This window comes from Triturus cristatus, chromosome 1_2, assembly GCF_964204655.1.
Source record: "Triturus cristatus chromosome 1_2, aTriCri1.1, whole genome shotgun sequence".
NCBI classification, from domain to species: Eukaryota; Metazoa; Chordata; class Amphibia; order Caudata; family Salamandridae; genus Triturus; species Triturus cristatus.
The window spans coordinates 1,118,948,482-1,118,972,254 of NC_140580.1; the positions used below are offsets into that span (position 1 = coordinate 1,118,948,482).

Genomic DNA, 23,773 nt, shown 5'->3' on the forward strand with positions numbered 1-23,773 from the left:
ACCTGTTGAGGTTCAGGCAGGTCTCTGAACCTCATCAATATGTGCAAAATCCACTCTCCTGGAAGTACAGGGTTCAGCAGCCTATCTCTTTTTCCTCCTCTTCCTCTTCGTCCCTACCCAACAAAGCCAGGATAGCAGCTCCAGTCCGGTCTTGTTAGTTCACGAATGACAAGTGAGGGCACAGTATCCAAGTTTCCTCAGGCCTGCATGGCCATCATTTTGAATCAGTGGGTCCTTCATATTGTTGAAAAGGGGTATACTTTACCTTTCCTTCAGTTCCACCCATATTCCTCCAGGCCATACTTCCCAGATGAAACATTGCCATACGTTGCGGAGGTTAGAAATTAAGTGCATAATAACAATTTTAAAAAAAGGAAGCTCTCAGAATAAAGCTCATTTCAAAAGGGAGTTATGGTTCTGGCTCAGAAGCGTAAAACCACTGAAGCTCCAGTTATGGTCACAATCGCACAGTATACATGCCGTATGTTTTGCTGACTGGCCAGCTCAAAACACCAAATTGTGAAAAGTACGGAAACAAAGAAAACTGCTATCAGGAGAACAACATGGTGGGCGGCTATATTTATGCTTTGCTATGGTAACCATAAGTGGAAATTTTTGTGTTTTTGAGCCACAGAGAATATATATGTATACACACACACTGAGCCTAATGTGCTATTTAGGGACCATGACTCTTAGAAGCGAATTAATGAGTAGGGAGGGAGGGAGGGCGGGAGAGAGCGAGATATTCAGCAGGTATAGTTACCTGAGCTAACTGTAACTTAGGCCCCTGCAATGCACTGCTTATGACCTTACCTATTGCATCACTCATGGATTATCTATAAAATCACTCACACACCCACTAACACCCCTATACAACCTGATGTAATATGTGAAGTTGTAAGCAGTGCATTGTGGGGCGTACGTTATAGTTATCTCTGGTAAGTAGAACTGTTGCCTTTCAATGGTTTTGTACAAGTGAAATCTGAGTCTAACTATAACATCACTATAACCTTTGTTTTTTTTCTATGAAAAAATATATATATACAATATATATATATATATATCATGTGTGTGTATGAAATACACTCCATCTGTTTTGCTTTATTTGCCTCGCCCATGTCATTGAATAAGTCAAGTACACACTTTTGTTAATTTCCCTGTTTCCTTCTAATAATGAGTTTACCCCAAGCTTCTCTTTATCCAGAGGACAGTTCCTAGACCGCATGTCATTTACCAATTCTTCGTACAGTGCTGCGTCTGTGCAATATAGTGAACTGTCCTTGGCCTTTGTTGAATATGTTTTTTGTCTTTTTTTTTAATTTTCAGTTGTACATCAGCTGACTTCTCCTCCTTCTCAGACTGACTCTTTGCTTGCAATGTTTGACCCTCTGTCTGCAGGTGAAGGTTAGTAATGCCAAAGTTTCTTTCATTTAAAAAAATGATTTGCATTGTTTTAGCATTTTAGTTGAGCCCTGATAGCTCTAAAAACCCCAAGTGTGAATACGCTCATTGAGACTGATGATTTCTCCTTTTTGCTTGTTCATTAACATACCATGTATTCTTGTAGTGGTTCGGCCTAAAGTGCATTATGCGAGGCCTTCTCATCCACCGCCAGACCCTCCAATTTTGGAAGGAACCCCTGGAGGTAATGAAGCAAGATTGCCGATGTTTGGCTCCCACGTACTTATGTCATCGGATTCTGAGGCATTCAGACAGAGGCATTCCTTCCCCGACAGATTAGTTCGCAGCCGCAGCTCTGACATTGTGTCGTCTGTACGAAGACCCATGAGTGATCCTGGCTGGAACCGGCGACCAGGGAATGAAGTAGGGGAACCTGCACCTGGTGGTGCTGGTGGCCTCAGTGGTGCATCATTAACCGCGGCACCCCAGTCATCTTCGTCGTCGCCTAGCAAAGACTCTTCCAAAGGAGAGGTTTGTATACATTTCTTTAAAAATAATAGAGAAAATGTGATGCTGGGATTTAAGATGTATCCAGAAGATCTACTGAACTATCCCCTTTCAATTAGAGCAGAATCATGGGGACAGCCAGCCCTCACCATTTCGGTTAAATATTTGTACAATTCAAAGTAGAATTTCAAGCAGCTCCCAGTTTCTTATATTCAGTGTACTCTGCAAATATTTGCAAACAAGTAATTGTTGTATATGGCTTTAGGACATGTATACTCTGAGTCATCTGCTGGCAAGCATCCAAATGGGGCAATATGCTTTTGTATTGGCGTTATTGAAATATGGCATAGTGCAACATTAGGGATTCGTCAGCAAGTACCTGTCTTTAAAGATTTTGTCTTTTAAATGGAAAATGTCACTGAAAAATAACTGAACTTGGCACATTTTTGAGAAGTTTCAGCCCCTAATCCAACACAAGTTAAAACTTTTTACATGGCGTGTGGGAGATGCGGCATCCAAGACCATCATTCTATGTTGGATGTTATTAAGGTTTTCATGGCAGGTACTATACGGTAGTACAGGACTTTGAACTCAGGCAATGCTCAATACTGCTAGACTTGCCTTATATTTTCAACCTCTCGGCCATCGTAACAGTTGCCATTGTTGTTACAATAGATATCGAATACTAGCTTCCTCACAAAGAAATCTTGTAAAGTAGTTTTGGCTTACTATTATGTTATTAGTATTGGGAATGCACATGTAAAATGGCTACAAGAGTAGCTGAAAAGCAAATTAATTATTCACTTGAAACTTGAGATTGTTTTTCTGTTAAAACTGCTTCTCTTCGATGGTGTAGACGTCCAGAAGGACCAGAGAGCAGGCGAGCAATATTGCTTTTTACCCGCTTTCAAATCCTGTCGCTGAAATAACATAACCTGATGATAGAACTGTGGTGTAGATATTTTAACTAATTGACCATGCAAAGTGTTTGGTTTTTGTACTGCTGAAATGTGCTGTTTCCCCAGCTCACTAGTGTAGTTCATGATTTTCTAATGTAATTTGTGGGGTTTTTTTTTGTTTGTTTTTTTTAAACACAAAATCCTATTTTGCTAGTTGTACAATGGCACTTTCAGCCACCGTCATAGCAGGTGCTTGTACTATACAAGCTGATGCACTCACCTCGTTGTCCGCTCCAGCATCTGCTTCAACGCAGTTACTGTGTGTGATTACCAAGTCATTGACGCCATTTGAATTATTGGGTAATTGCATTTGGTGTCTTGCAGATTGAAGTCCTTAAAGATAGTGATGACGAGAAATCTGACCGCAACAGGCCGTGGTGGAGAAAGCGTTTTGTTTCTGCCATACCCAAAGGTAAGTCGGTGCAATTTTATTTATTAAGCAATAACTCTTCAACATACTGTTAGTACTGAGTTGCAACAGTACTGTAGGATTTATGATTAAAGCACAAGACTGCAGTAGAATGATCTTTATCTTCACATGCACTTGGAGTTAAAGCTACTTCATTTTTAGATTTTTTTGTGAATTGAATCAGGAAGGTTTTCAAATAGATACCTAGAAACAAGTTGACATATTCCTGAGCGTTGCAGGCTTGCGTGTGTGTCCTTTGGCTCCTTCATGACCTCAGATGACGTGGTGCAAGTAAGAAAGCTTCCGTTGTACAGTTGGGACCTTTTTAAATTAACACTGCAATAAATACTTTGTTTCAGGATGAAAAATGTAATAACTGTTTTTCATTCCGCTTCTCTGCCATATGTAACTGCTGTGTTACTATTACCCACTTTAGTAATAGTCAGGTTACATTCTTTGTAAGGATGGCAGGCTGAGTAGGCCTCACTAGGATGGAAATTCATGGCCTAAAGTTCACACAAATGGTACAATCAAACTCAATAGGTTGTATTGCTGTTGAAATCCTAACAAGCACTTGTCAGTTAGCCATCCAGTCCATAATCTGCCCCAGCCACCAAAAAACAAATTCTGTTCTATTTCTTTCTCTTTATGCTACTAACGCCAATTGAGGAACTACCAGTGCATTCTCTAAATGGCAGCAGGACCTGCACATTTGAGCCTTGTAGTAGTGCCCGACTATTTGACTTACCAAGTGAAGGGGTTTCTCAAAAATTGTAGTTACCCCTCCCTCGCTAGAAAGTCTTTACCTCTGCTTTCTGGACAGACTCGTAGACAACCATATTATCCACATGTGAGAGAGCAAGAATTGGAAGCAGCTCACTTCATTATAAATGTAAACATTCATAATTTATGCACATTTACGTCATTTAAATGCAATCTCAACTAGTGTGGGGAAAAGACAAAAAGATAAATCCCGCCCTCAAGCTGACATTTTTACTGCTAATATATCACAGGGTTGCTTCATTGCGCATTTTCCAGTCTGAACTGCTCCATAGAAATATGCATTAGGTAGGTGGAAAAAACACAAAGATTAGACCTGGGTAAGGGGGCACCTTGTTGAAAAATATTTAAAATAAGATGCAGTTCAGTGGTCCACCTTCTCATGAGACGGGGCAAGAGGGTCTACAAAACGACACTGCACCATGAATGCTGGCATAAATACTTTGAAAGAATTCTGTGTCTTTCAAAGTAGGGTGAATGTTGGTACCTAAAAAATGTGATGGTTTTCTTTCAGACCACTCTGTATAATAGAAACCTTGTGCAGTCTGGGCTGCCTCTGATTGAGCCTGCTTCCTCTTAAGTTGGGGCAGACTGTAAGTTCCTGTGCCTTTCACGTAAATTACACAGTTCCGATTTTCTAAATAATTGGGACTTAGTCGGCTAAGATGCATGTGGGCTCCTGGCCCGGCATTTGACTGGTCGCCTCTACCATCTGCTTTAGTGTTCATTAGAAACTCTTGAATCTCTGTCAGGTATCCAAGTAATGTGAAACATTCTGTTCACCTTGTCTGGATGCATCTGCTGTGTCCTCTAACATAGAAGTCGTTTTTAGTATCTTCAATGTACCTTTATGTGTAGATTCTAGTTCTTGAGCAACTTTATGTAGCTGGGCTGCCAAGTTATCTTAATGTTATGCTGTTTGTATTGGGAGAGCCCACAGAATGACATCCTAGAGAGTCCCAACATAAGATCCTGCTGAACTAAGTATGCCTCGATGTGCACATTACTGTTTCCGCCAAGGACAAAAGCATGCAGAAAAAGTAGCTCAAAATCTAAGCTGATCTTTCGCTACCAAATACTAATAATGTCTATCCCAAGAATTTAAATAAGATCCAAGCCCCATCTAACACTCTGAGTTAGCAGAGCTGAGGAGCTTGACTTCTACAACTGTCAATAGATTGTCCTCCGGCGCTATAGTTTTACCAGAGCTTTTGGAATTAGTCAGCGCAAGTGGTCTGGATGTGAAAGAACTATTGTGAACTTACAGTAGGCTTAGAAGCCCACCCATTGCTTACCACTAGGTTGGTTTGTCACGCTCATATGTTTACTTCTGGTTGAATGATTTGTCTTCCCCTTCCTGTGTTTGTCCTTCCCCTGGAACATACCCTATTTAGAACCTTTTTGATTGGCTTACTTGTATCCTTCCACTGGCCACATTTAGGGAAGAAAGGTTTTTTTTTCAACACTCCATAAGTGTGCAGAAATTGAAGAGCAGATATTAAGGTTTTTTCCCCTTTATCTGTTGCATTCTACATATTGCATAAAAGCAGAAGGGCTGTCTGGTACATTCACTCAGCTGGCCTCCGAGTCCGAATGTGTGCTTAGTATGACACTTCTGGAGCCCCCATAATTGTACTACCAGGGCTACTACAGAAGACCAGATGGCTGAATAGTGTTGAAAGTAAATTAGTCCATGGCAAGTGTTTTTATTTGCATTCTGAAACTACCTTCTTTTTAAATTCCGTTCAGAGTAAAATGCATCTGGAAAAATAAACCATGCCATTTATAAATAATGTAAACCGTGAATTCACTGTACAATTTTGAGATATCATAAGATATTATTTGCTTTTTCTCCACTATTTTGAAACGTGTTCTTTTTTTAAGCAATGCTTTGCAAACATTGGCAAAGAGAATTGTGTGCACCTATGTAGAAAATTGTAGACCGTTTTTGGTTTAAAAGAAATTCTGCAGTTTTAGTGAGACATGCAAAGGAGCAATTTTCATTGAAGCCTGTATGTTTTTTCATCCTAACTTTTCAAGTTACTGATGCTGGTTAATTATTTTTCAGCTCCAATACCTTTCAGAAAGAAGGAAAAACAAGATAAAGACCGTGATGACTTTGGGACGGACAGGTTCTTGCTGCAAGGTTGGTGATTTAATTTTTATTTCTTTTATTTTTGAAAAGGCTTTTAACATTTTGAATTCATGGTGCACACCTGGTGGGAAAAGGACTCGGAAAAACTGAGGACTTAAAAGGCTTTCCAAAGTAAGTACGTCAGTGGGCGTTAGTTGAAAAGGCTTGTATTGATGAGCAGTCTAAACTAAAACCATGCTTGGAAAGTTAGTTAGCTTTTTCTGCAGACTAATATCTTGATTTCGTTTACAATGCGTCTACACCACCCTATTCACTAAGTTGAGTTATTTTCTTTGCCCTGAGTAGACGAGAACTGTAACTGTCAGGCTGATGTCAGTTAATTGACCTTTTCTAAGTTTTAGTGAGAAAGTATTATGTTCATAGCATGTGTTGCTGTACATACATAGGCTGTACATACTTCTGCTATCTACTGTTGGTCTTGGACATTACACTTTTTTTTCTTCAAGTAGCTTTAAGTCACTTTATGTGCTGTAACGCCTCTCTTAGTCCTCAAAGCACATAAGTACAAACTCCCATCTTTTTTTCGCCCCTGGGCTTTGATGTGTCCAGCAACGACTCCAAGATAGACGTGTTCCTTGCAGCTTTATCAGGCCTCACTGCTCCACTCTTCGAGACCCACAGCTTAGATAACAATCACTGCTCTGTTGCCGACTGTTCAATGGTTCTTTTTGACAGTAACCCTACACTACCTCTTGTAACCACTTTGCCGTGATGGCCAATTCCAGGGTTGCCTTCTTCGATCTTTGCTGAGTTCTCCCAGGGAGAATACAGACAGAAAGGGGGTGATTGAATGTGCGCTCGTCCAGTTTTTTTCAAGGTGCAATACGAAGAACGCCTGGGCGTGGGCTGCCATGGTTTTTGCGACCTGCCTTTTTCACAAACCAAGAGAATGTCCTGTGAGTTCTGCCTCCTCTTTCTGTCCAAGACCTTGAGGTACTGAAAGAAATGCCTCAGGCACTCTCAAAAACACCCCCAAAGTTTTTGGTTTAGAGGAGGAAGAGTCAGGCACTTCAGGAGCCCAGTGACAGTCAGCACCCAGCCCTGAAATGTCCTTGAGCACTTCCAAGGAAAAAGATCAAGATAGGGGGCCCCCACTTTTGAAGTAGACGGGCCTATTGAAATAGAGGAACGTAACACTGAGGGGATGTGAGTATGTCTCTAGCACAACAAAGCTAGGAGGTGAAACCCTACTCACTTAAGTGCTCCAATACCAAGTTATAGCATTGCTTCTGCCAGAGTCTGAATTCGAGCCCCGAACAAGGCAGAAAGAAAATCCCAGCTTCCGACCCAACACTGACCTGGGTCTCCAGCCGGCTTCAAGAGAAGGCTTTGGAGCGGATCAAGCTCCTAGCGAAGGGCATCAAGCCTTGACAGTCTTCAAAAGTACCACTCCACCCCCTCCAGTCCTACTCCTCCAGAGCTAAAATCAACACGGAGAGCCCCCTCGATGCTCAGATTGGAGGAATCTGACGTTCCGTCCTAGATAGACTGGTGGAAGGGCTCGATGCCAGGCAAAAAGTGGCTCTTTATGCATGCATTGACTGGCAAGATTATTGCTAAGCCTTCACCTCTAGTGCAGCCGACTCTCCCTCGCAAGAGGCCGATCACATTTGAGGAGCAGTCAACAACGGAGCTGCCACCACCCCCGAAGCTTGGTAGGGGTTCCAGCCCAATACCCCTAAAACCTGCTCACCCTTCTCTTGTTCCTAGATGACCTCCTCCTCCCCCACCACCCTCTCAACCACCACACCAGCTCCCTTCACCTAAGGGGCCTACCCATTCATCTTCTGGGGAGTGAAACTCTCTATCACAAGATTTATATTAGGTCCCATATACACAAGACCCACAGGATGATCCATGGGATAGTTATGTACCCTGCCAAGCCCATCCATCCTGACGACACCACCTCGTATCCTATTCACAGAGCAGTTACCTTCCTTAAGGTGGATTTGTATTCCATAACGGAGGAGGAGGAGGATTTCCTAGTGGGAACACTCATACGCAGCCAGCCACCCAATTCCTGACGATGCTGAATGCCATGCGTATGCCAAAGGTGTTTAAAGGCCAGAATTGTCACCCCAAGAGTTGACAAGAAGTATAAACCCTGACCCACTGTACATTACAGGCCAACCCCAAGCTGCCTGGGCATACTCCAGGGGTTCTTTCAGGGGAAATAACGCTAAAGGCAGGGGGTAGAGGTGGAGCAACTAAAACAGCTGCCCCTCCCAAACAGTGATTCCCTCTCCCTCAACAAAACAACACCTGTCAGGGGGCTTTTGCACGGGTTCCTATCACAGTTGCGAAATATCACTTCATACCAGTTGGTCCTGCCTATTGTGGAGCATGGTTACTGTTTGTAGCTCACTGCCACACCACCAGACATGCTAAGACGCAAACACTCCCTTCCCCTCCACACTAACATCTCCTCCACAAACGTGGCTCAGGGGTGTACTCCCTGTATTTTCTAATTCCAAAAAAGGACGGATCTCTCATGCCCATTCTAGACCGTCAGCCCCTCAACAGGTACATCTTATCGGAGGTTTTCCACATTGACACGCTACTGGATGTCATGCCACTTCTGCAACAGGGCGACTTCATGGCCACCCACGACTTGAGGGACACTTACTTCCACATCCCAATCCACCCAGCGAACTGACGCTACCTTAGATTTGTGGTAAGGGACGAACACTACCAATTCAAGGGTCTACCCTTTGGGGTTACCACTGATCCCAGGTTTTTTGCCAAATGTCTGACTATGGGCGAGGCTCATCTCGGCCGAATGGCGTCTATATCTTCCCTTACCTCGATGACTGGCTGTTAAGAGCGCAAGAAAACACCACTGCCTCGCACCTAGACAGGTCGCTTAAATCTACTTTGCAATCTGGGCTTCTCCATCAATGTGGGAAAATCTCATTTACTGCCACTGCAGGTTCAACCCTTCCTAGGGGCAGTCTTAAACTAAGTTACCAGAAAGGCTTATCCCGGTCTTGCTCGAGTTCAGGCTTTTCAGTCCCTGCTGTCTCTTTTTCACCAAAGCCATCAGATAACGGTACATACATTCATGCTTCTCCTCTGTATGATGGCTTCCTGCAGTGGCATAGTTCCATAGTTCCAATAGCTTCCACTCCAAGAGTGCCTAGCAACACACTGGTCGCAAGCGGAGGGTCAATGTAGCGATGTAGTGCTGATAAAGGCCAGCATCCATCGCTCTCTGCAGTGTTGGCAGGCCTTTCCTGGACCCCATTCCGCAACTGTCCATTACCACGGATGCCTCTCTCGCTGGTAGAGGGTGCATCTATAGGACATCACTGGTCAAAGGTTGTGGACTCCCTTCCAGCAGACATATCACATAAACTAACTGAAATTTTTGGCGGACTATTGGCACTTAAAGTATTCTTCTGCCATATTCACCACAGAGCAGTCCTGATCAAAACAGACAACATGACTGCCATGTACTACCTTCAGAAACAGGGTGGGACTCACTCCTCTCAAACTGTCGAGGTTAGCACAAGGCATTTGGCGAGTGGCAATTTACTGTAAGGTCCATCTCCTGGAGGAGTATCTGCTGGGAGTGGACAACATTTTTGCCGACCTGTTCAGCAGGATGCAGAAACGGGTCCGCAAGTGAGAACTCCTCCAAGGAGTCCTGTTCCACTGCTTTCACCAACTGGGGTTTCCTGGCTTAGATCTGTTCGCAACCGCCGAAAACACCAAATGCCCAAGCTTCACTTCCAGATTTCCGCACTCATAGTCTGAGAGTGAAATGTGGATGAATAGGTCAGGGATATTTGCCTACTCTTTTCCTCCTCTCCCACTCCTTCCGTACATGGTACGGAATTCCTGGCAGACCTCCCTCACCTTAATTCTAGTGGCTCCCACACGGGCCAGTCAGCCTTGGTTCAGAACTGTCCTCGAGCTCTGTAGTTCCTCATGAGAAGCTCCCTTACAGGCTTGACCTTCTCACACAACACCAGGGGACTCTGAGACACCCCAACCACCTCAACCTGACAATCTGGCTTCTGAGGTCCTAGAGTTTAGTTACCTAAATATACTTCCTGGGTGCATGATTATCCTCGTCCCACTACTACGGCCTGCTTTGCGGCAAAGTGGGAGACATTTGTCCTGTACTGTCTACCCAAACACATAAATCCTCTAAAATCCAAAGTGCAAGATATTGTCTGCCACCTCTTGTACCTGCAATGCTCAGTATTGGCTTACCCATCCATTTGCCTACATTTAGCTTCTGTGACAGCATACTTACAGAACAGGGAACACTCTTCTTTGTTGAGAGTCCCTGTTATTAAAGCTTTCATAGAAGGAATCAAAAGGTATATCCCTCCCAGAGTCCCCCATTCCCATCCTGGAATCTTAATAAAGTCCTTACTTGAATTATAGGGACCCCATTTAAGCCCCCTCGTTCTTGGCCTCTACAATATCTGAAAGAGACACGTTCGTGATAGATTCCTTACCTTAGACTATCCCCAGGCGTCAGACTGGATCCGGAAAGATTTTTGTAGCAGTACCCCTGCGCGTCAGTAGGTGGCGTCGTGCGGCTCCGCGTCCGTCACTGGCGTCGTAAGCGCCGAGATGACGTCACGGAGACTCTTAGGTGCCACCTATGCGCGCTGACGTCAGTTCTTTCTTTTTCCGCGCCAACAAGCTCTGATCCGGATAGAGCACGTACCTTGGTCACTTTTTGACTACTCTCTTGAGACTTTTTGTCTCCCCTTTTTTCTCCTGGTGCACGTAGGGATGCCTGGATTTAAGTCTTGTGGAGCCTGCCGTCGCAACATGTCTGTGGCAGACCCCCATGATGTTTGCCTCTACTGCTTGGAGACCAAACATGACTCCCAGTCCTGCCGGAACTGTCCAGTCATGGCCCCGAAGGCCTTGAGGGAGCGGCGCCAGAAACTGCTGGAGGCCCAGCACTCGTCCCAACGCGCTCCAGGTCCAGGGACCATTCCCGGGACAGCTCGCGGGGCCACAGTCGTTGCTCCTCTGGCTCCAATTTTTCGCCCTCGGATTTCGGTAAGCGCCGACATAAAAAGAAGTCTAAGAAGCAGGTTCGCTCTCCGACTTCCCCCCGTCGGTCCTCTGATGCGGACGAGGGGGACAGGGGTGTTCTGCCCCTGCGGGTCCTTTGGAGCCTGGGAGTCCCGCTGCCTACCCGCCTTACCCGGGCCCGTCGGCGACTCCCGAACAGGTGCAAGAGTTTCTTGCCACCATGGACCGCCTTTTTAGGCCTTGGGCTCCCGCCGGCGCGCCCTCGGGCCCTGCGGTTCCGTGGTCAGATCCTGTTGGCCCGTCGGTGCTGCCGGCGGATCCAGCTTTGGTGCCACAGGATCCTACGCCGTTGGCTCTGGCCCCGGCGCCACGAGGTCCGGCGCTGTCGGATCCGGCCCTAGCGCCGCCCTCTGCGCCGCCTCCTTCGCCGCAGTGGGTGCCGGTAGTTCCGCCCTTGCCCCGGTTCCAGGACCATTTCGTTCCTGCCTGGCATCCGCATAGGGACACAGCGCCGGCCCGGCTGGCGCCTTTCATGGCGCCGTTTCCGATGCCGTTAGTCCCTTCTCCGGTTCTTCCGCCGTGGCTGGTTCCTCCGGTAACGGAGGTGGAGGATGACTGGTAGGAGTCCGAGGACCCTCTTGCCCGTCAGTGTGACTCTGAGCAGGACTGGGTGGATGATCTGGAGGACGCCGGAGACTTCGATGTCTCTTCTGACCCGGGGTTTGCCTCTCCCCTTCCTATACGATGGTGCTCCGTCGGGCTGCTGAGGTCCTCAACCTCGATCTTCCTATGGTGGCCCTCAACACTAACCTCACCGAGGTGCTCCAGACGGTGTCTACTTCGTCGGAGCCACTGCTTCCCTTCAACGACACCCTCACTGACGTCCTGTTTGGCACTTGGTCGCAGCCGGCCACGGGGGCCCATGTGGATAAGAATGTCGCCAGTCGTCACTGCCCGGTGCCTGGTGACCCCGCGTTTCTGACCACTCATCCCATGCCTGAGAGTCTGGTCATCCTGGCCTTGACGTTGCAGAGTGCCTTTCCCACGGCTCCGCCGGATGACTCTAAGAAGCTGGAACAGTTTGGTAAGCGGTTGTTCTCTTCGGCCAGCTTGGGGTTGCGGTCGGTGAAAGCAGTCTGCTTATTGGGCTGCTATTCCCACGCGGTGTGGGATACTGTTGCTCAGGTGTTGCCTCAGTGTCCTGAGGAGGTCCAGGCTGTACTTTCCCAGGCGGTTGCTGAGGGTAAGGATGTGGCCAGGTTCGCCATTCGGTGTGGTTTGGACACCGCTGACTCGTTGGGCAGTGCGATTTCTACGACTGTGAACTTGGATGTGGTGCAAGGTCTCTTTCTGCAGTGAGGAGAGCCTTGGTTAGATCTATTCGCCACCGACGAGAACTCGCAATGTCATCAGTTCTGAACATTGGAATTTCCAAGGCGGCACTCGCTCGGCGACGCTTTTCGTCACGAGTGGAGCTGCGGTCTATTGTACGCCTTTCCACCTATACCACTTCTGCCCCGAGTGCTGAAGAAGATTCGGCGCGACCGGGCCCAAGTCATCCTTGTGGCTCCGGATTGGGCACGAAGATACTGGTATCCCGAGCTCCTCAGTACGGCAATCGATCACCCGATCCGTCTGCCTTTTCGGGAGAATCTTCTGTCGCAGCAGCAGGGGACGGTCCTCCACCCGAACCTGTCCAGCCTCCACCTCCATGCGCGGAGATTGAGCGGCGACAGTTGACAGCTTTTGATCTTCCTCCCGAAGTCTGTGATTATATTCTGGCAGCCAGGCGTCCATCCACTAAGACTGTGTACGCCTGCTGGTGGAACACGTTTATGGTGTGGTGCACAGCAAAGTCTGTGGATCCCCTTTCTGCCCCTCTTTCTGAGGTCCTTCTGTTCCTACTATCATTGGCGCAGCAGGGCTCTGCTCTGGGCACTATCAAAGGTTATCTTTTGGCCATCTCCGCCTTTTTACGGCTTCCAGATCAGCCTTCTCTCTTTAAGTCCCCGGTTGTTAACCGTTTCCTGAAAGGCATTACGCACGTTTCCTCCTGTGCCATTCATCATGTCTCAATGGGACTTGAATCTCGTTTTGACCTATCTGATGTGCGCTCCTTTCGAGCCCCTTCATACCGGTCCTCTGCGTCATCTTCCTCTTAAAACAGCTTTCATGGTCACTATCACCTCGGCCAGAAGAGTGAGTAGGCTCCAGGCTCTTTCTTCCAAACCTCCTTTCCTTTCTGTTCATCCGGAAAAGGTGGTGTTGAGGACCCGTCCTTCTTTTTTGCAAAGGTGTTCACACCCTTCCACATCGGGCAGACCATCACTTTGCCTACCTTCTTTCTGCCTCCGCATCCTTCGAGGAGGAGAGGCTCCATCCCAAACGTGCACTTGCATTCTATCTGAAGCGTACACAGCAGTTCCGGGTGGATGACCAGCTCTTTGTTGGCTATGTGGGCGCCAAAGAAGGTCGGGCTGTGCACAAACGGACCATCTCTCGGTGACTCGTTCTGTGCATCAAAGCATGTTACTCCTTGGCTAAGAAGGAGCCTCCTGTGGGGCTGCGTACCCATTCTACCAGGGCAACTGCAGCCACTACTGCCTTGCGACGCGGCGGCCCCTTGCAGGACATTTGTCAGGCAGCTACGTGGATCTCGCTGCACACGTTTACCAAGCATTACTGCCTTGACAGTCCGGTCCGGAGAGACGGCTTCTTTGGCCGTTTTGTCCTCCGTGACTTTCTGGTGTAATCTTGTTCTCAGACCCACCACCGGGATTGGTATTGCTGGGGTATCTATTCTAAGATAAGGAATCTATCACTAACGTGTCTCTTTCAGATGCACAAGTTACTACCTGTGTAACGATCTATCTGTAAGAGACATTAGTTAGTGATAGATTCCTTACCGCCCCACCCATCCTCCCCATTCTGTGAACTGATTTCTAGGGTCAAGGTCATCCCCCTTTTTAGGGCCCTAGTTTCATGGCACCAGTGGTCAGTTTCTTGCATGGCTCTGCGTTCCTGGCACGGAAAGTCGTGTACAGAACGACGCCAGTGACGGACGCGGAGCTGCACGACGCCACCTACTGACGCGCAGGGGTACTGCTACAAAAAACTTTACGAATCCAGTCTGACACCTGGGGATATTCTAAGGTAAGGAATCTATCACTAACTAATGTCTCTTACAGATATATCGTTACACAAGTAGTAACTTGTGCTTCTATCCTGGAAGGTGGCCTTCTTAGTCGCCATTGCTTCCATTAAACAGGTAAGCGGAATTTAAGCGCTCACGTTAGGGGATTCTTTTTTCAAGGTTCATGCTGACAAGATAGTCCTTAGGACGAATCCAAATTTCCTAACCAAGGTGATCTTTTCTTGCCGCTTTAACCAGACCACTGAACTGACAGTGTTCTTTCTGCATCCAAACTCAGTAGCAGAGCAGGCACTTCACACACTATTTGTAAAAAGAGGCCTCATGTTCTACAATGTTAGAACAATACCAGTTTGCAAAACACAACCGCTATATGTGGCCTCAATACCACACAGAGGCTGCCATTTTTAAAGCAGGAATTGCTCCTTACATAGTCAAATGTATGCCACAGACAAAATGCAGCTCCATGTACTTCTGGGCCACATTCTTCATGTAAAAAGGCACCCTCAATGGCATTTTTAGGCAATATTCCAATAGCTGACCTCTGACAAGCAGCTACCTGGTCCATACCGCACACCTTCACCAAACATTATTGTCTTGATGTCCAGTTGAGTCAGCAAACCCAATGGGCCGCCTTTGTCAGACAGCACAGACTCAGCATAGTATCCTATGCTGACGACACCCAGATCATCCTCTCCGTCACCAAGGACCTCATCACCACCAGACTCCACTTCAGGAAGGAATGAAGGACATGGCATCCTGAATGAGAAGCAGCTGCCTGAAACTCAACTTGGAAAAGACAGAGGTCCTCATCCTTTCAACCCTCCCCCTCTGCATGGGACAACACCTGGTGGCCCACCGCCCTCGGCCGCCCTGCACGCTCACGAACCATGCCCGGAATCTCTGCATCATACTCTACTCCGCCCTCTCCATGACCAGACAGGTCAACACCGTTACCTCCACCTGCTTCAACACCCTCTGTGTCCTCTGAAAAACCTTCAAATGGACTCCCCGAATCAATGAAGACCGTCACCCACGCACTCATAACCAGCAGACTGGACTATGGAAACACCCTCTACGCCAGGATCAACAAGTCTCTGCTCCGCATACTCCAGACCATCCAGAACACCGCAGCTAGACTCGTCCTTGGCAGCCCTCGACACAAACACATCACTCAACACCTGTGGAACCCCCACTGGCTCCTCGTCGAGAAGAGAGCAACTTTCAAGATACTCACCCATAGCTACAAAGGCCTCCACAACACCGGACCCCAATACCTCAACGAGAGAATCTCCTTCCACGTTCCCAGGAGAAGCCTGCGCTCTGCAGACCTCGCCTTCGCTGAAACCCTGCGCATCCACATAGCCAGAACAGAAGGGGGAAGAGCATTCTCCTACATCGTGGCCAAGACCTGGAACGGTCTCCCAACCAACATCAGGTGCGTCCCTTCTCTTAACGTTTTCAGGAAGCACGCAAGACCTTGCTCTTTGACTGAACGCAGCTGCCTACCTTTCTCCCCTCCCAACCCCCCACAGCGCCTCAAGACCCTCACGGGTGAGTAGTGCGCTCTACAGCCCCCTGATTGATTGATTGAATGGGCCAAGCTGTCCTGCATATACTTTTCTAATGCTCTGCAACATCCTCTGGCTAGCCCCTACCTTAGAGGGGAATGACCCACCATTCATTTTCAGGTGTTGGTCGGACCTAGTGCCCTCTGACTGCACCAGAGAGCTATGTGAGAAGTTTCCAAGTACCGACTGGCACCTAGGATAGGTGAGGAATCAGCCTATAGATAAGAGTATGCAGCAGAAAGATAGTGTTCGAGGCATGTCTGCTGTAGATACATGCTTTGCATACTCCTGCCATCTAGTGTTGGGTCCAGATGTTTGCAAGTTGTTTTCCTTCAAAGAAATCTTCCCAGTCACGAGGTAAAGTGCCTCCTCCTTTCGGAGATAGTTCGCATGGGCATCAACTCTTCTGGCCAAGGTCGGCACCGAGACAACGTTTCCGACATCCCGCTTTCAGGCTCGGCTCCAAAACACAGTCAAGCCTCCCGGTTCCGGATCGAGTCGGCACAAATCCTCTTCGAAACCGAAACCATCCAGGTCCAAGTCCAAATCCGGCTCGGAGCCGAAATCCTCTGCGCCGAAAAGTAAACTGCCTCCGGAGCCGAAACCTTCCGCACCCAAAGGCCAGTCCATTTCAGCACAGAAAACGTCGGCGCCGAAACCAAAAGATATCTCTTCAGATTCAAATATAGACATTGTTCCATCAAAAATTGATCCCAAGCAAACGAGACTTTATATCAACCCAGAAACTGGTCATATTCATTCCAAGCTGCCTCACAAACGCAATCTCTCTGATGAGGACAGTCTTTACAAAATTTGCTTAAAATTGGAAACATTTTGGAACCAGTCCTTTTCATCAACCACCCCCATCCCCTCCTCCATTTTAAATCCTTTGCACATTACACCTCTGTATTCTCCACAATCTCATCATGGCGGGGATGATATTGATGATGAAGTTGCACTGGCCAGTAGATCTATGGACAGATTACACAATTGACCCTCTATTGGAAAACAGTCCTGACCTTTACCCTGCCAAGCCTTCTCCACCTGATGACAATGTATCTTATCTGGAACTCATTGCCAGGGCTTCAGAATACCATTGGGTGGTGTTACACAAAGAATTCTTGGAAGAGGATTTTTTGTTGGAAACTTTAGGATCCACACACAGGTCGTCACAAACACCACCCATGCTTAAAGGCATAGTGAGACACGCTGACGAGATTTTTAAAGATCGTATGTGCACACGCATCTTAACTCCTAGAGTTGACAAAAAATATAAAGCATCCCCAACTGATCCAGTATTTACTAAGGGCCAGTTGCCACTTGACTCGCTAGTAGTGTCTAATGCTCGCTAATAAGCTAATTCTCAAACTTTCAGGAGACGATCCTGCCCCAGACACAGAATATAAATTGATAGACGCTGCTGGCAAACGCGTGGCTGCTCAAGCTGCTAATCATTAGTGCATTGCAAACACGCAGGGCCTCTTAACCAGGTATGACAGGGCACAAGAATTAGATTAAGCAATTGATTGAATATCTCCCAGAAGAGCGCAAGGCAAAAGTACAAGACTTAGTAAATGAAGGGAAACTTATTTTCAATTCTTCAATAAGATGCGCTGTAGATGCTGCTGATACCGCAGCTAGAGGAATCAACACCAGCATCTTACTCCGAAGACATCCTTGGTTAAAAACTTCAGGATTTAAGCCTTAAATCCAGCAGTTTATTTTAAATTCACCATTTGGTAAAACACTTTTTGGGTCCTGAGGTCTATCCGGCCCATGAGAAAATGAAGAAAGATACTGAAGGGGCTAAGTCCAAAGGAGCCCTCCAGTCTCCTTCAAATAAAGTCTCCTTTCATCACTATTTTTACAGAGCAGGGTCTTAAGACCACACCCTCATACCAGAATACCTCCTCCTCCAAAGGTACTAACCAGTCCTCTCCCTCGAGGCTTTTTTAGGGGAAGATATAGAGGAAACCGCTCTAAGGGCAGAGGTAAGGGCAACACACCCCGTAACTCCCCTTTCCCTAATGAGCAGTGTCTTCCCCACGATTCCCTCCGACCATATCGCACCGGTCGGGGGAAGACTTCAACAATTTCTCTCAATTTGTCAATCTATAACAACCGACAAATGGGTGATCGAAATTATCTAAAGTGTTTATTGCGTGGAGCTTACCAACAATCCTCCAAACATTCGACCTCGCTCTCACAAATTGTCTTTAGACCACTTACAATTGCTACACAAAGTGCAATCTCTCTTATTAAAGGGAGCTATAGAACTGGTCCCATTACAGTACCAGTATTCCGGGGTTTACTCTCTATATTCTCCTATCCCTAAAAAGGACGGCTCCTTAAGACCTATCCTCGATCTCAGAAAGTTAAACCAATATATTCTGTCAGAGCACTTTCACATGGTAACCCCTCAACAGGTGCTTCCACTTTTACAAAAGGGCGATTTTATGTCTACTCTAGACTTAATACTCATATTTTCATGTTCCAATTCATCGCAAATATCTCTGATTTGTGATAGCAGACAAACATTACCAATTCAAAGTACTCCAGTTAGGAGTGACTACTGCTCTCAGAGTATTTACCAAATGCCTAGCAGTAGTCGCAGCTCATCTCAGAAGACAACACATTCATGTCTTCCCTTACCTAGACGACTGGCTCATCAAAGCCAGCACTTATCACAACTGTCCAAGTCACACTCACCACAAGAGACCTACTTCATCAACTGTGCTACGGTCAATGCATAAAAATCCCACCTGCATTCTTCACAGACGCAATCTTCCCTAGGAGTCAGTCTAGACACAATCAAGGCTCTAGCATCTCCCAATGTAGCCAGAATTCACAACATTCAGACTATAATACTACAGTTTGAAACCAACCAATCATTACCAGCAAGAATTTTCATGCAACTGCTGGGAATGATGATGTCTTGCATCGCTATCGTACCCCATGCAGGACTCCACATGCGTCTCCTACAAGAATGCTTAGCACGCCAGTGGAAAACCGTCACAGGGTGAACTAACGATCTACTGTGGGTAGACGGCCGCACCCATTGCTGTCTGCAGTGGTGGAACCCACAAAATGTATCAGAAGGACGGCCTTTCATCGACCCTATTCCACAGATCGTGCTCACAGCAGACTCCTCTCTAACAGGTTGGGGTGCCCATCTCCAGGATCACACAATACAAGGCCTGTGGAGTAACAAGCACAAAAGTCTCCACATCAACTTCTGCTATAATTCCAGGACATCACAGTAGATGGCAGTGTTAACCTATATTTCAGCTAGAGGGTCTTGTGAATATAAATATATTCCATTGGTGTCTGTGTAGCGCCTATCTATCACTTATGTTACTTTAACAGGGTATTACTGTTGCAGGGATTCTGCACATACACAGAATTATGCGCTCGATTATGGGACTTCGGTGCATAGAGGCCGTGCCTTCCTACCACCTTAGTGTCCATGATCCCAAGACCGACTAGTTATAGTGTCTCATTTGTTCTCCTACTCACAAACCGAGAAACAAATGATTAGACACCCCAGAACACAACACTCCCGGATCACCCAGGAATCGCGATAATAAGACACACCTTTTCTCTAACACTCTCGTACCTGTCCACAATAAGATCTGACAGAGACACGAAGATAGTTTAAAATATTTATTTTAGGAGGAGGAGCCAAGATGGCGACCGGGACGGCAGCGTAGGCTCCCGGCTCCGTGAACCTCCACATCCCGCACAGATATCCTGCATGTGATCCTCAGCCTGTGCTACATGCCCGTGTTGGTGATTGAGAGCGGCAACCGATCGTGTGATCCTGAAGTTTCTGGCGGCGGTACCGCCTGAGAAATGTTCATTTGAAGTTTGCGGCCTGTGCAGCCCTGGAGCCGGGACCTCGGGTGGACAACATGGCCGGGCGGCAGTTCAACAACAGCGGCCATTGGTGACCGGGTGGAGTCGGAATACCGAAGCGGAGCGAATATTGGCCTAAATCTCGCTGTGGTCGCTCCTACCATCGAGCGTGGCGTAGTGGGTGCATACCCGGGGTGACGATTCCAGGGTCTTTCGGCGATTGCCTGGGCCCTCGCCAGTGCACTGATCGGACGCGGCCTGTGGCTCGTCCCGATTTGCGCGGGCTGCTCCCGGTTTTCGCGGGCACTGGCCCAGGAGGAGAACGATTGTTACCTGTGACCACACACTGGATGCATATTTTGCCTGCCTCCGGAACCCTGTTTGCAGGGCCATGGAACTTGATGCGCTTGTGCCTGAGTCCCGGTTCCCATCTGGGGTGGCCCTGCCCTGCGGCCATCTTGATGGGATGGACTCTATCATCCTGTACATTGGGTCACAGCAAGATTGGGAGTGTGTGGCGCAGAGGAGCGTAGCGGAGCGAGCGCAGGGGGCTGTGCTGGGGTACGGTGACCTTCTCGACGCTCTCGGAGCCCTTCATTCCACCCTGGTTCACGGCGCCCGGGTATTGGGGAGGAAGCTGGATGGTATTGCGTCAGCGTCGGAACAGTTGCGGTCTGCCTGTCCCCAGGTACACAAGGATCTGCTTCACCCTACACAGGAGGAAAGTAACGTGACCGCCTCTGTGAATAAGGGACAGCTGGAAATTTCGGACACTGTGGCAGCGGGTGGTCGGCTGGCTGTGGGGTCAGCCTGTTCCGGAGATTTTGGACTTGAGCAGAAGGTGGTGACTTTGTCCCAGGCGCGGCCTCCGGCGACCCGGGCGATCTTCCCGCAGCGGTCGCTTGCTCTGGCTGATTCCTCCTTCCTGGACCTTGTGTGCGGCGCAGGCCCTGGGGCAGTACTGGGAAAGGTGATCTTCCATGACGATGACTGTGTTGGTGTTCAGAGACATCCTCCCTACATGTGTGTGTCCCTTCCTGGTCTTCTTTGGACGCTCCTCTTCCTTGTAACTTTGGACATGATAATGGGTCGCTGGGTATGCATTGGTGGATTCGCAAAGCGTGGCCAAGGATAAGGCTGATCCTTCAGAGGTTGTCATTTAATAGGCGGGCGGGCTTGGGGGTTGTGTGCTCTCACGGCATAACTAATAGTGTAGTCTGTGAATAATGCTCCCCATTTCTCTTAGACATGGTCGAATTTTGGTTGTTTACTGTTTGTTTTGGGAAGGAATATATTGTGCGGGAGGGAGAAGCCAGGGGCATGATTGAAGGCCCTCCTCCAGTTTATTACTACTCTCTCCCCTTCTCTGTTAGGGGGGGTTTCCTCTCTTTCCCCTTTTTCTCTGTTTCTTCTATATTTCGGGTCTGGTTCCGGGGCGACAGGCACACTGCGGGGGGGGGGGGGCCGTAGTCATCTGCAGAGGTGCAGGGTGGGGGGTTGGGGGAGGGGCTTCTTTAGTCCTTTACTTTGTTCCTATGGCCTCCTTTTTCTTCTCTTATTCTTCTTTGTCTTTCTTTTCTGGGGTCAGTACGGTAGGTTTCCTTCGTTGCCAATCATTGTTTTTTTATTTGTGCATCAATTTCCGTGATGTCTTCTGGGCCCTAGGGCAGGGGACTGCAGGCGCAAACGGCTCGTGACATTCCTCCACATCCTGAACCTCCTGTTTCAGCGCCAGTGACTTGATAGATTGCTGTTCATTGTTGACGTTCACTACTCTGCCTGCCATTTTTCGCTGCTGAGAACTTGATTGGCACCTGATCCTTCTATCCCTTATTGTAAAATGAAAACCTTTTATATCCTGGTTTCCCCTTTGGGCTGTTCACTGGACTAGAGTATACTAGCATGGAGAATCTGCTTCCCGAGGTGCTGCGTGTGATTAAGATTTGCTTGCTGTTACTTTAACTGCTTAGCGGCCGGCCCCGAGGGTTGTAGGCCCATACTTGTCTTTGGTTGCAATGTCAATAAAGGTTTTTCAAAAAAAAAAAAAAAAAAAAAAAAAAAATATTTATTTTAACGAACGTGCTCTAAAATGCAGTATACATGCCACAACAAGCATAACACCAATATCGTTAGCATTGCAGCGAGGCCATACATCATAAAGGAAGACGTCATTATACAAAGATTATGGAGAAAGGACTACAGTGCCTTTGCTCCCTCCCCCTGGTAAGAAGTAATATTATATTTTAGAATGTCTCTTGGCTTTGTCAGCCTACCCCATACCTCAGGCCATAGGTTTTATTTCTACATCACATGTGCACGTTGCTCTTCTCCATGGAAAGGTCACATGTCAAGTATGTTACCTAAGCATGCATCTCCATAATATCAAAGTACGAGTCTCCAGCAACAACAGCTGCATTCGTATGTTTAGTCTAGGTGCTAGGGCCTGACCAGAAGAGAATAACAAGGGGCACTGTTTATCGACCTTGCTCATCATGTTCAGACTAAACTCCAGGAACAGGTAGAGAGAACGAGCACAGCAGAGCGTTCTCATGTGAATGGTATAAACAGAGTTGTGCAAAAATAAAGGCATGTAGTAACGTGCACAAAAGCAGCATCATGGTTACCTGGCTCATGCTAACTTAAAGATGGCTACAATGTCCCTAGTGACCACGTGACATTACCTTAACAAGGAGATACGCAGTCATGGTGTTTGAAGGAACAGAAGGGATGCACATGTGGTATGTCTCCTATAAAAGAAGCATTTGCTGTTGCACTTTAGGTCCAGTGAAGTTCTTGATTGTTTTTGGATTGACCTAGGGCTAAGGAATAAGTGATTTATGGGGTCCAACAGGTAAGGTGATGAAGCAGAGGTGTGGCTTCTTCTGTGGATGGAGAGGTGCATGGTTGCAGCTGTCCTTTTTGTCAGAGCCTTTTTATGGAGTAAGATGGTTTATGGCAGAGCCTTTTTATGGAGTAAGATGGTTTATGGCGGACAAGGTCCGCATGTCATGTTGTATATAAACAACTTTTACTAACCTAATGGTGTTTTTTTTTTTTATGGCAATTTAGTTATTTTCTTAATTTCAGCCATTTATATAATCTTCAATTAAATTAGGTACAGTGTTTGTTGTAATATAAATGATTTTATGGATTACATGGATATTTAAATTGGGACTCTATATTTTGCATTCCGTTATAGATATTTATGAATGAAGAGAAGTTTTATTTCACTTGTCACTCTTTTTTTCTTTCAGATGATGGTAATCCCAGGCTTAGTGCACAAGCGCAGGCAGCAGAGGACATCTTGGACAAATACAGAAACGCCATGAAACGGACCAGCCCAGGAGAAGCTGCTATTGTGAGCTATGAAAATACAGGTAAAACTCGGAGGCTTGTTATGGGCTTGCTTTTGTAGGTTATACATTGTGACAGATATGCGCTTGAAATAACCAAAAACAACCAAAGAATAATTACATAAATTAAATATTCATTCTTAAACTTCTAGCCATTTTGTGTACATATATTTTCATATATGTATTGTGATTTATAGAACGCAAACCTAGCTGGATAGCAAGGGAGCTCTGTACATCAACAGTGGATGTCCACATTTTAATTTTACAATGGCGTTTTGTTTTGCATGTTTACAGTCTTGCATTTTCTATGTATTTACAGATTTTAGGCACACAGATAAAGTGATTTGCGGGGAATCACATGATTTACAGTCAAGTGGCTGGATTAAAAAGCAGGTTTAAGTCTGCAGCTTCCACTTGAATGTCTTGCACTTTCATAAAGATAATTCAAAATTAGTATGCAGTATCATCGTTTCACCCCTTCATTAAGTGAGGAAGTGTTTAGGAAGCTGGCTCTTTGTGTTATATCAATAAGTTTATATACCGTGTAAAGAGTCCATGGGTTCTGTTATGAGTGGATAGGGGCTTGCTGTGCAATCCTAAAGTGTGGTTAGGGGGTAGTGTGGTTGAG

General features: G+C 46.8%; 1 protein-coding gene across 18 annotated transcripts in view; it reads left to right on the forward strand.

Moving 5' to 3' along the window:
* GAPVD1 (GTPase activating protein and VPS9 domains 1) overlaps positions 1 to 23,773 on the forward strand; it is a 486,206-nt gene that overhangs the window by 295,195 nt on the left and 167,238 nt on the right. For all 18 annotated transcript variants that reach the window (XM_085613786.1, XM_085613788.1, XM_085613789.1 and 15 more), the window contains 5 exons: positions 1,327 to 1,404; positions 1,568 to 1,932; positions 3,192 to 3,279; positions 6,125 to 6,202; positions 23,047 to 23,169. In XM_085613786.1, coding sequence (XP_085469912.1) covers positions 1,327 to 1,404; positions 1,568 to 1,932; positions 3,192 to 3,279; positions 6,125 to 6,202; positions 23,047 to 23,169 — 732 coding nt within the window. The remainder of the gene's footprint in view (positions 1 to 1,326; positions 1,405 to 1,567; positions 1,933 to 3,191; positions 3,280 to 6,124; positions 6,203 to 23,046; positions 23,170 to 23,773) is intronic.